The following is an 11,651-nucleotide window of genomic DNA, read 5'->3' as shown; positions in this document are numbered from 1 at the left end:
CACTCTTTCAGTTCCTGTCAGATTCCAAAGGATGTCTGAGCTGAATCCATGAAAGAATGTCTCAATCATCTCCACGCCTGTAAGAATATTTGTATTGCTTGTTTGCTTGGTTTTGTTTACTCTGGGCAACTTTATTTTAAGTGTTCCATTGTTTATTTAATAGCCTTTGTAATAATAGTAACTAAACCAAATTTATAGGTCTGCAGATAAGCCATATCACTGCTATTGGTACAAAACCTTCTGTGTAAATGACTGATGTGGGAGCACTTGAAATAAGAGTGTCCTCCTCTGTTTGCTGGTTTGCTTTCTGGATGAACAACATTCTACTGCCTAGCAGTTTCTAGCCTTTAACGAGAGTCTCTGCAAAATCATTTGCTTTGTGTATTTAAATCTATTGTAAAGAACTGAAAACTTGTTATACTGTTGGTTAACAGGCTGGAATTTTTAGTATGTATGCTTGTGAGGAAGGTTTTGCCACTGGAGGGAGAGATGGTTGCATTCGGTTGTGGGACACTGATTTCAAACCGATTACTAAGATTGATCTCAGGGAGACTGAACAAGGATACAAAGGTAATGAGCTATTACTTTAATGTTTTTTCACACATCTAGATAATGGATTATGACACAATTTGAAGCATAAATATCTCTGCATACTGCTATTTTTTACTTAATGATTGTGTTTACTTTTGAGGTCCCTATTCCCTTTTTTCTCTGACAGTGATGTAGCCTGAGCAGTTATCAGTGTTTCATAGTATAAACAGTGATGCTTCTAGCTGCTGCTTCCCACCATGCAAATACAAGAAGATAGGTAAAACCTAATTAAACACAAAAAGATAGAACTAAATGAGCCAGTCTTTAACTCAATTAACTAACTGCAATTCCTTTAAGTAATTGACATTTCTGAAACTCTGTATTCAGAGGTGCTGAGCATCTCGTGCACCCCTTAGAAGGGTCACACCTGGCATCTTCAATAGAGAGAATGCTATTAAATTCTTGACCATGGTATTTGTTCAATCTAATCATGCTTCCTATGAGCTTAGTCATCACTTCAGTTTATGATTAGGCTCTCAGAGCACTTCTAATCTCCATCCATCATAACGCACACTTCATCAAGATCTGAGTCTTCTGGGAGTTCTACATATCCATTTGGATTTGAGGTAGGCTTTATACACTTCTGGCAGCCAACTTTGTAATGGTTAGTGTTAATTTCCCCTGCTGTTTAGCTTATGTTTTTAGACCTAGTTTTCATATTAAAATTCAGAATATTCAAGGGGCCACTAAGAAGGATAAAATCTTCTCACAATTGTGGATAGTTTGTCCTGTGGTCTAGTCACAAGCTCGTTCTGTTTATTTATCATCTTAATCAAAAGAGATGAGCTGGTGATTCTAATACTTGTGCAATGCAGTATCTAGGCTCGTCCAACGAGCAAACTGCCAACAGCCTTTGGTGAGTGCAGCTCCACCAGTTCACCTCACTGAAGTGTAAATTCACAGAATTTAGCCCTCTGAGTGAGTTGTCAAAGACACCCAACCAGCAGTCCCTTCACTCTGGACTTTATGTAATTTTTGTGGCCAAAATCATAATGTTTAACAGTGAATTCTATGAAACAAAAGCAATACTTTATGACTATGCTATGGAGTGATTCTGACTTGACGTCATTATTTCTACCATCTCCTAAATGCTACAGGACACAATACACAGATAAAAGCAGCTGTGAGGAACCAGGCACTGTTGTGGCAACTGTATGGCTGAGGGACAGTCCAGAGAGGTTTTTGCTGTCTTCTTAAGTGGCAAAAGTAGTACAAAAATTCATCTGCAGAAGGTGAACTGGGTTGCCATTTACACTTGCCTGTAAATGGTAATGAACTTTACAAAATTGATTTTCTAAGAGCTAAAACTAGAACACTGTCCAAATCTTGTCTTCAGAGCACTTAAATCCTTCAGGTTTGTGTGTGTTTGTCAAAACAAAAACACTGCCAGCTTTAATGGCAAGCAACTACCTTAAGCAAGTCTGCAAAATTTTACCAGAGCTTACTCAGATGGTGTGGCTATGATCTTAATTATCCCAACTAAGTAAAAAGACATCACAGTCTGTCTGTGAAAAAAGCCCTGGGACTGCTGGTCTGACTGCAACTCTAGAGACTTGAACCCTGAAGATGACTGCAGGTCATAAAATCCCAGCGTGCACCTTCACCTTCCCACCACCATTTAAAAATCTTTGTGTCTTTTCCTGTCTCAGGTTTTTTTCTCTGTCTGTGCTCTCTCCACGTGATAAACTCTTGCCTGAGATGTCCCTGTTATGCCTCTGTCCTTTTCTGCTGTTTCTGTCCCATACATGATCCACTGATGATCGCTTTGATTTCGTGCTTGCTGATAACAGACTGCAGAAGTTGTGTTTATCTTCAGTTATGTCACTGGTTCTGATTAGGCTAAGCACATCTGTAACTCTGGGCAACAGTGGCAGCATTAACTGCTTTCCTGTGACCTTCTGTCTCTTCTTTCCAGTCAGTTTGCAAACATGTCAGTTTTCAAGCTTAAATCTTCCTAGGGTGCCAGGAAGAATTCTCCTCCCACTCCTCAGCACATGTCATTCATCAGTCATCCTGTGCTGAAGAGTAATAAAGGCTTTTTGAATAAGAAGCATGTCCAGTAACTATCTGATCAAAGGCTTGGCTTTTATATTTAAATATACATGTATATTAGTAAAAGAAATTTATAATAGATAATATTTCTTGATATGCAGTATGTCACAGAAAACATTACCTGTCCCACATCAAAAGTATACTTGGTATTCTAAAATGTAACAGTACCCATTTTCCACTCAACATTTGAACTTCATTCCTTGTGTGGCCTTTGTGTATCAAGAAGATGACATAAGTCATAACTTCAGTATAGTTTAAGTCATTAACAAAATTAAAAGGCACTGGAAATGGACAAGGCAATAAATGAAGATTAATTTGCCCTTCTCGGGGGTTGACAGAAAACACCTACAATATATTTCATTTGTGTGACCAGTAGTTAATTGCATTGTGTTATTTGGTTCCAAAAGATGTTAAAATGATGATGTGGTTGACCTTGACTACATGACAAATGGATTTGGTTTTTTTTGTTCACATATCACAGCACCTAGACCCATTATCTGAACTATAATTTTCATATACTGGAAGAGAAGATACAAACGCTGCAGGCAGTCAACCAGAGAACGCTGCCAAATTGCTTGGCCTGCTAGGAGGGTGTTTTAAGCTTATGGTTAGCAAAATCTGAGCTGCAAAGTTAGGATCAAGCTCTGTAAAAGTTAAGCAAAGCAAGATTCTGTTGGTTTGGGGTTCAAGGTGGTGGTTTTTTTTATTATTTTTAATAATAGTTGGGACTAAATGGAAGAAGTGTGATAACATGGACACAAACAATTTAAATTCAACATTAAAAATTTATTCAACATTTTATTTAAATGTGGGGAAAAAAAAGTAAAGTAATGAAAAAAGGAATAAAGCCAGCTTCAGTCACAGGAACATTGCCTAATGTAAAATTTAGATTTTTATATCCTGGGAAATGGAATTGTTTTTCAAGGCAAATTCCCCAGATGTACACAAAGCACAAGAGCTTGATCCCATGAGAAACTGGCAGCAGCAGTGTTAGACACTCAGCATTTTCCCAGGATTGAACCTTCTCTTTTTCTGTCAAATGGAGGTAATGTAACAGAACTGGTTTGAGATTCTAATCCACTGTGATGTATTGTAAGACTTCAGTGTCAAAACACAAGAGTGGTTATAATTGAACTCCTGGAGTCATGGTGATTTTCACTGTACTCTCACTTGTCTTGTCACTGCCATTAATCTGATACTGTTCTGTCCCCTGCCAGGTTTGTCCATCCGAAGTGTCTGTTGGAAAGCAGACAGACTTTTAGCAGGGACACAGGACAGTGAGATATTCGAGGTGCTAGTAAGGGAGAGGGATAAGCCCATGCTGATCATGCAGGGTCATTGTGAAGGGGAGCTCTGGGCCCTGGCAGTCCATCCAAAGAAGCCTCTGGCAGTCACGGGCAGTGACGATCGCTCTGTACGGTAAGGCTGGGTCTGATTGATTCATTAGCCACTCCTGTGCACATTCAGCTGTAATTTATTGATTTTCTGGCCTTATGTTAATATTCCATTAAGACAACCTTTTTTTTTTCCCCATATTTTTTCTTAGCAGCTTTGCTTTTTCCCTTCAGCTCTTGCATTTGGGCTCCACACATCATGTAAAAATAATCAGAATTTGTGTTGAAGGCATGCTGGATTTAGGTACTCTGCTTTAAATATTTGTTACTGTTCTGAGCAGCAGGTGTAGGTATGTAAATGGAGAATGGTCACCTCATACTTGTGTTGATAAGGTACAACAAACCTAAAACTTTAACACCTTTGACCAGTGTTTTACACAGCAGGTATCTGTCTCAGCCTTGACATGTAGCAAATCTGGTCTGCAGTAAAGTTTGGAGGTTAAGCTCAGATTCTGACTGCAGTGGGTGTACTCTCATACCTACAGGCTGTTGTGTGTTATCTCAGCTGGGCATGGACACTGCCCATCGTGCCTAATTACTTACCTGTGATTAGAGAGACTGCCAAAGCTCCCCATGGGGACTGGGGACATTTCTGGGAGCTGTGGCTTTATTATGGCACTTTCCTGAGTCTCTCCTTGCATTGTGGGTCTGCCCTTGCCCTGAAGCCCTGCCCCATGCAGCACAGCATGTACAGTGGAGTTCCCAAGCTCTCATTCCCCCAGTGTCATCCTTACTAGTTTATCCTCACCCTACCATCCTAATTTCTAACTGCTCCATCAGGTTTTTCTCCAACCTTATGCCAGAGGGATGATGAGTGCTTTTCATCTTATGTAGAGATTTTAATTGCATATTTTCAAATAGGTTACTCTAGGCAGTTAACAAACAGTTTCTCTTTTTTTTTATGGACTCAAGTCAACTGATGTCAGAAACATACATGTGGATTCTACAATTTGGCCATATTTCAATGGGGAAAAGTCAAATCTCCTACTGTATATACAGCTTCTAACTTATATTCCTTGGTTCACCTCTGACTTGAAGCTTTCTAGTCAGTTGTAATTTCTTTTTCCTTTTCCTTTCTGTCTTTTTACTTGTACTGGTTTTCTTTTCCTGCCATCCCTCATCTCTTTCTAACCATAATTAGAATCCAAAGTGTGAAACTAAGAGACCTGCCTGTTGTTCACTACAGTCCTGCTATCTGCCCATCCCCTACACACGACTGTTGCTCTTTTCTCTTTACACAGCCCATCAATAGTCTCTTCTGCCTGGGTTTGTCTGCACAGTTTTGCAGCCAGGCACAAATTCACACTGCTGCCTGCTGGTGGGCTGCAAGCCAGTTCTGAAACAAGAGCTGTAAAGCTGGGATTAGCATTGTACTGCCCTCGGGCTAATGAGCCAGGCTAAGACTTTGGATTTATTGTCTTGGACTCCTCGTTAGCCCAGTATTAAGTGCTGGCTTGGGGCTGGGTGGTGTGCTGCTGTCTCCACAAACCTGTGCCCCTCCATGAAACACTGTGGAAGCATGCTCTCTGGGCACATAAAGCCTTAATGGGTGGTGTTCTTGTGATTATTATCTTTCTTAGAGTTGTTACTGCATTTCTGATGCCTTTGAGTGTTGCCATTCTATAAAAGGTGTTTGTTAACCTTGTGGGTATCTTACTGCACTACCTCATTCAGCTCTTCAGGCACCAGAGGGTGTGGCATTTGGATTCCAGTTCAGACAGTGCTATTTTTTTATGTGTTAATGCTTCATGTGAGGAATTCCAGTGAAATAGAAGTCTTTTCATTCAGATGGAGCACACAAAAGAGGTTTCTTACAGTTTTGTTTTCCATTAATGAAACTGGATTGACAGGGATGTTTCTGTATTGCTATTCACTGTGTAATGTTTCTTAGTATTTGGTTATCTCATTGTTTTGAAAAGAGTGGCTACATAGTATAAATCTAAATTGCCTTATAAATGATGTAGTGAGCCAGGTTATATTCTCATGTCCAAGTGAGATGCCTGAAGGAAGGGACCTCTGTACAGTTAAGGGGAATTTCTGCAGGTTTTCCCTGGCACAGCTGAGAAAAGACTCTCCCAGATCTAGGTTTCCTACATGTTAAACTAAAGCATATCAGGTAGGAAAGCTGCCTGCTTCCTGTGCCTTGCAGCAGGACCAGGAGGAAAGCAGTGTTGGTGTTGGGATGCTCAGAGGCCTACAGAATTATTCACTGCAGACCAGGAGGAAAGCAGTGTTGGTGTTGGGATGCCCTGAGGCCTACAGAATTAGTAACTGCGTTTGGTCACCAAACCTCACACGTGTCAGTTTGTAGGTAGAACATCTAGCTGCAGGTCTGGCAGAACACCTCCACTCCACTGCCCATCTTCTTGAGCTGATCTGTCTGTGTGCCTGCATTTATGAGAAGATTGAGTAGAAACCTGTTTTTTATATGAATGCATTTAAATATTTATATCCCTGACATTTCACATGGAACATTTTCCTGCCAATGGAATGCAACAAAACAGCAGCAAAGCTTCTGTCATCAGCTACAGCTATTCCTGCAGATGAAGCAGTTGCTAATAAGCCTCCTGGGAGATTGTGTTCAGTGTGTGCCCTGGAAATAAACTCACCTGTCAGGTATAGGACAGAAAAGACTGGAATATTGACTAATAAAATCATGTTTTGTGAGCCTTTTTGGGATTTTTTAACTCAGTCATTTAAACAGGTCCATAGGAAAGCTGCCAAAGACTGGTGGAAACAGGCCTTTGTCTTATTTGAAAATATATACACTTTTTATGTGGAAATAATTTATCTACCTTTTCCAAAAACAATGTGCAGAAGTATTTTTCTGGAAAAAATACTTCTATTTTCATAAGCAAAGACAGGCTTTTATTTTGTCAGTTGTGTATACAAGTGATTGTGTGCAAGATAGTATTTTTTTCCTTGTTACAAAATTAAAAAGATTATATTGGGAATTACTCTCCCATTGATTTGAAAAGCTTTGGCTGGTTCTTTTTTTAAAGAAAACTTAATGGAAAATTATCTTTCCGAATCCTTTCCAGTTCATTCCTTGGGCTCTTGGCTTCTCCCTGGCAAGGCTGCTGACGCTCATGCAACTGATCCAATTTCTGTCTTTGAAAACAATTCTTAGGCTCCCACATCCATTTTTTTCCACTGGAAAATGGTACCAGCCATGTTTTCACATGGCTGTGGCATGCTTTTGTGTACTTGCTGGGGTAGCACCAGCATGTGTTTTAGGATCAAATGGCCTTTTTTCCTGTCTGCAACTCGCTCCTGGATCACAGTCATTCTGTAATTGAGAACCAGTGTGAGACCTTGCTCCTTTCTGCAGGCTCCACCTGTGTTTCAAGCCTACAGCACAGTAAGGGCTCTGAAAGCGTGGGCTTGGGTTAACTTTCATTCCGTTCCATGTCTGTTTGCTTCATCATCAAGAAACCTCTGTTCCTTCCAGCAGGATACATCCCTCTGGCTGGTGCTGCCTCCCAGCTCACTGTCCATTAGCATGCTCATCTTTTTGTGCCAGTGCCTTCACTGAAAATAATAAATATTCCTCTTCCAAAGCTTGTGCCTAGAAATCTCAGCAGTGTCTTCTACCTGGCCTCGTTGTGTAAAGCCTGCTCCAAAACTTCATCTGGTAGCAGATTGCAGTTCTTGTGCAAATGATCCTTTTCTTGAGTTTAACCAATAATCCCATATGCTACTATTCAGATATTTCACTCAGTTTTTCAGAAATCTTTTACAAATGCATTAGATTCACAACACTGTCCTCAAAGTGAAGGTAGCTGGGTAGTGCTGACTTATTTTTTCTACCCCAAGAGGTCTCCTATGCATTTTCTTCCATACTTTTAATTATTATTTTCCTGAGTTATTTTCTAAATCTTGCATACTACTGAGATCTGATTAACCAGCTTGTAGTGATCTCGGAACTCCCTCCTGTCCTCCTTAAAAACATAGGCACAATATTTGCTTTTTTTTCCATCTTATGGTACAATTTCTTGGTAGTCTCTTTTTATGTGAAAGGATGTAAATGAGTGAATCAGCGTGCAGCTTCCTCTGCTAGTTCATTCAGGGTTATGACAAGAAAATTTTCCCCCTGGTTGGAATGTTTATGCTCCCTGAGTATTGCTTTCACTTGCAGTGAAAATTTCAGTCTGATCTGCATTGACCCTTTCTGTCTACAGAAACTGCTTTTTAAAAAAATGTATTTATCTAGGGGACTTGTATCAGATTAGTGAAGGCCGGAGATAACCCCAAATGATTATGTAATCTGGCTTCACCCTGCTTTCTCTTCTGCTGTCATAGATACGTTCAGGTCTGAGCTGCCATCCCTGCTAGAACTGGGAACTGTAGAGACCTTTATTTTTGAAAGAAATTTGAACCTGGAGCTTCACTTGAAGGTGTCTGAAAGCTTAGTTTGATATTGTTTGCCAAGACATTCGGTGCCACTCTCAAAATTCCTGTCCACTTATTGATCCAGGCAGTCATTGTACACCCTCTTCCTCCCCTAGATGGATAAACAGTTCTGAGTTTTGAAAAACTACCTTTCTGTAAGTCTCTGAGCTCAAGTCAGTTGGTTCCATGGAAAGGGACTCGGTACGTTAGAAAGTCTAATATACAGTGTGCATGAAATGGGCCTTCACCAACTGAGTTAGACTTGTTGTCACAATGTTGTGCCAAAATGCTGTGCAGTGTGGAACAACGTGCTGCTGGTTCCCTGTGTCCTGCTGCAGGCTGTGGAGTCTGGCTGACCACGCCCTGATAGCTCGCTGCAACATGGAGGAGGCCGTGCGGAGCGTGGCCTTCAGCCCCGACGGGGCTCAGCTGGCCCTGGGCATGAAGGATGGCTCCTTCATCGTCCTGAGAGTGAGGTAAGGGGGGAAACTGCCCTGAGTTCCCCGAGGGAGGAGGTGTTCTGCCTGAGGAACTTCAGGTCATTTTATAAAGGCTTTTATTCCTATGAAAAGAAAAAAAATTCACTGGGTGTTTTATCAGAATGAAAGAGTGGAAGTTGAGTGTACGTGCCTGTAACATCACTTGCTGTCTTAAAAGGTGGTGGTTTGGCAATGAGGAGAAAACTTGTGCTCTTTTTAATTCAAGGTATTGGCTCTTTGTAATGATATTGAGAGAAGAGAAGATTTTCAAGTTTTTGGCTTTTTTTCTTCTTCTGAAATTATACAGATCTCTTGTGAAAAGCAATGTGCATGACAGAGATGACATAGTTTTTGAGAGAGATCTCCTTGACCATATTGTTCATTTCCTGTCATACACAAGAATGGATGCCAGGCAAAATAATTGGTGATTGAAAGACATTTTTTAGTTATGTGTAGCTTCTACTTTCATATTAGATGATAAACCTTTTTTTGCATTAATGCGTCATATGCAGTAGGCAGTTTCTGTCTGGAATACTGTTATAGAAGACACACTAAAGCAGGTAAAATATAAAATTGGCTGTGGATTGAAACAACCACACAAAATAGTGTGATTCCAAAACAGATAAGCTGTTTTAATTGGTACTTGGAAGAGTTTACTGCATCCTTAACATTACTCCATGTGTTTGGTAAGCATCTATTTAAAATACTTTGAATCTGTAGCTGATAGGAGGGAAGAGCCTGTAAAGGATGGAAGATGTGTGAAATCCACTGTAATGTACTGCTTTAATGACTTGAACAAAACTGATCTGTTATATTAATTTAAAATCCTTTCAAAGACTAGTATTTTCTAAAGAAGTTAATCTTCTTTGTCTCACAGTAATCTTGTCTCTGCTGATTTGCCTGATAACCTGACATTATTCACAGTGATAGGCTGACAGTGGTAAGCCCAGCATTATCCTGAGGAGTGGCAGCACCCCTGTGTAAGTCCCTTAGTGCAACTGCTTCTCCCTCTGGTCCTTTCCTGTGACAGGTCTGTGACAGGGTAACAAACCTGCAGCCCCTGCTCCAGGAAAACTCAGCAACATGAGTCTGTTCTCCTTTTTCTTGGCCATCAAGGATCTGGATCTAAGGAATAATCCAGAGAATTAGCTGTTTTTCTTAGTAGCAATACTTACCACCACGTCTGTGTTAAATACAATGTAAGGCTGGTCTAGTTTAGACTGGAACTAACCATTTTGCAGCTGAAATGAGGTGAATAGAACAAAGAGTGTTGTTGACAGGTAAAGTTGTTTCTAACTTTGCTTTAAAAGTATGTTTCTAACCAACGAAAACAATTGGAACTTATCCAAAAAATTGGTTCCCATTTTTTGGTGAAATCTCTTTTTATTGTAGGAATTATTCACTGCATCAGTCTTCATGTTTGCCTTAAGTATTTGCAGGTTGCACATGCACAGGTTTACAGCTGACTCTCTCCCTCTTGGCTCTTGCAGAGACATGACAGAGGTGGTTCATATCAAAGACCGCAAGGAAGTGATCCATGAAATGAAGTTCTCCCCAGATGGCTCTTACCTTGCTGTGGGCTCCAACGATGGCCCCGTGGATGTCTATGCGGTTGCTCAACGGTACAAAAAAATAGGAGAATGCAACAAGTCTTCTAGTTTTATAACTCACATTGACTGGTCTGTCGACAGCAAATTCTTGCAAACCAACGATGGTGCAGGAGAGAGACTGTTCTACAAGATGCCATGTGAGTTCACAAGTGGCTCATGCTATGAAAAATAAACCAAAGTGTTGCCTTGAAGAGACCAACCAAAATGTGATATAAATTGTAGATCTGCATGTGGAGTTTCTGGACTGGAGCTCACATAAACATCTAATGTTCTTCCACTTCTGATGAAAAATAAACCAAAGTGTTGCCTTGGAGAGACCAACCAAAATGTGATATAGATTGTAGATCTGCATGTGAGGTTTCTTGACTGGAGCTCACTTAAACATCTAATTCTTCCACTTCTATGTGTTTTTAGCATGTTTATGTGAAGCTGCATTACAACTTGTAAGATGTGTGATGTCATCAAATGCCACAAATGTGAGATTATACTTATTTGAATTAAAATTGTGAATCTTTATAATTTATCAAGGTCAAAAGACTAATCCCAGGAAGGACACACAGATAAATGTGGTGTAAAGAAATGGGGTTTACTGAAAAACAAATGGCTGAACAGATTATTCACTTGCATATTTTCAGCTGGGAAGCATCTAACGAGCAAAGATGAGATCAAAGGAATTCACTGGGCCTCATGGACCTGTGTGATAGGATCTGAAGTGAATGGAATCTGGCCAAAATACACAAACGTTACAGATGTCAACTCTGTGGATGGAAATTACAACAGCTCAGTGCTAGTGACTGGAGATGACTTTGGACTGGTTAAATTATTCAGATTCCCATGTCTAAAGAAAGGTAAGACAATGTTTTGTATCTCTGAAGAATGCAATATTTAGTGTGTGCTGTTTGCTTCGTGTCTGTAGCAGGCTTTTAAAATAGATTGTTTCCTCAGGATTTGCCCTGTACCTTGCATAAAGCCAACAAAGCTAAATAAAACAACCTTTTGACTTTCAATGATCTTCAGTGTTTAATTTGATTCATTTTCTGATAGTGAATCTGGATTTCTGTTTATAGTACAATACTGTGTATGATTTACATTAACAGTAATAGCCATAAAGGTGAGAATTAAACCCTGGGTGT

General features: G+C 40.1%; 1 protein-coding gene across 1 annotated transcript in view; it reads left to right on the top strand.

The window, feature by feature from the left end:
• Positions 1 to 11,651, top strand: part of EML5 (echinoderm microtubule associated protein like 5) — a gene marked incomplete at both ends in the record, with an annotated part of 39,455 nt that overhangs the window by 6,401 nt on the left and 21,403 nt on the right. The window contains 5 exons of the mRNA XM_008938669.1: positions 435 to 570; positions 3,861 to 4,062; positions 8,768 to 8,905; positions 10,399 to 10,655; positions 11,154 to 11,366. Coding sequence (XP_008936917.1) covers positions 435 to 570; positions 3,861 to 4,062; positions 8,768 to 8,905; positions 10,399 to 10,655; positions 11,154 to 11,366 — 946 coding nt within the window. The remainder of the gene's footprint in view (positions 1 to 434; positions 571 to 3,860; positions 4,063 to 8,767; positions 8,906 to 10,398; positions 10,656 to 11,153; positions 11,367 to 11,651) is intronic.

The sequence above is a fragment of the Merops nubicus genome, unplaced genomic scaffold, assembly GCF_000691845.1.
Source record: "Merops nubicus isolate BGI_N331 unplaced genomic scaffold, ASM69184v1 scaffold5154, whole genome shotgun sequence".
In the NCBI taxonomy this organism is placed as follows: Eukaryota; Metazoa; Chordata; class Aves; order Coraciiformes; family Meropidae; genus Merops; species Merops nubicus.
This window is presented reverse-complemented; position numbering and strand designations above follow the sequence as displayed.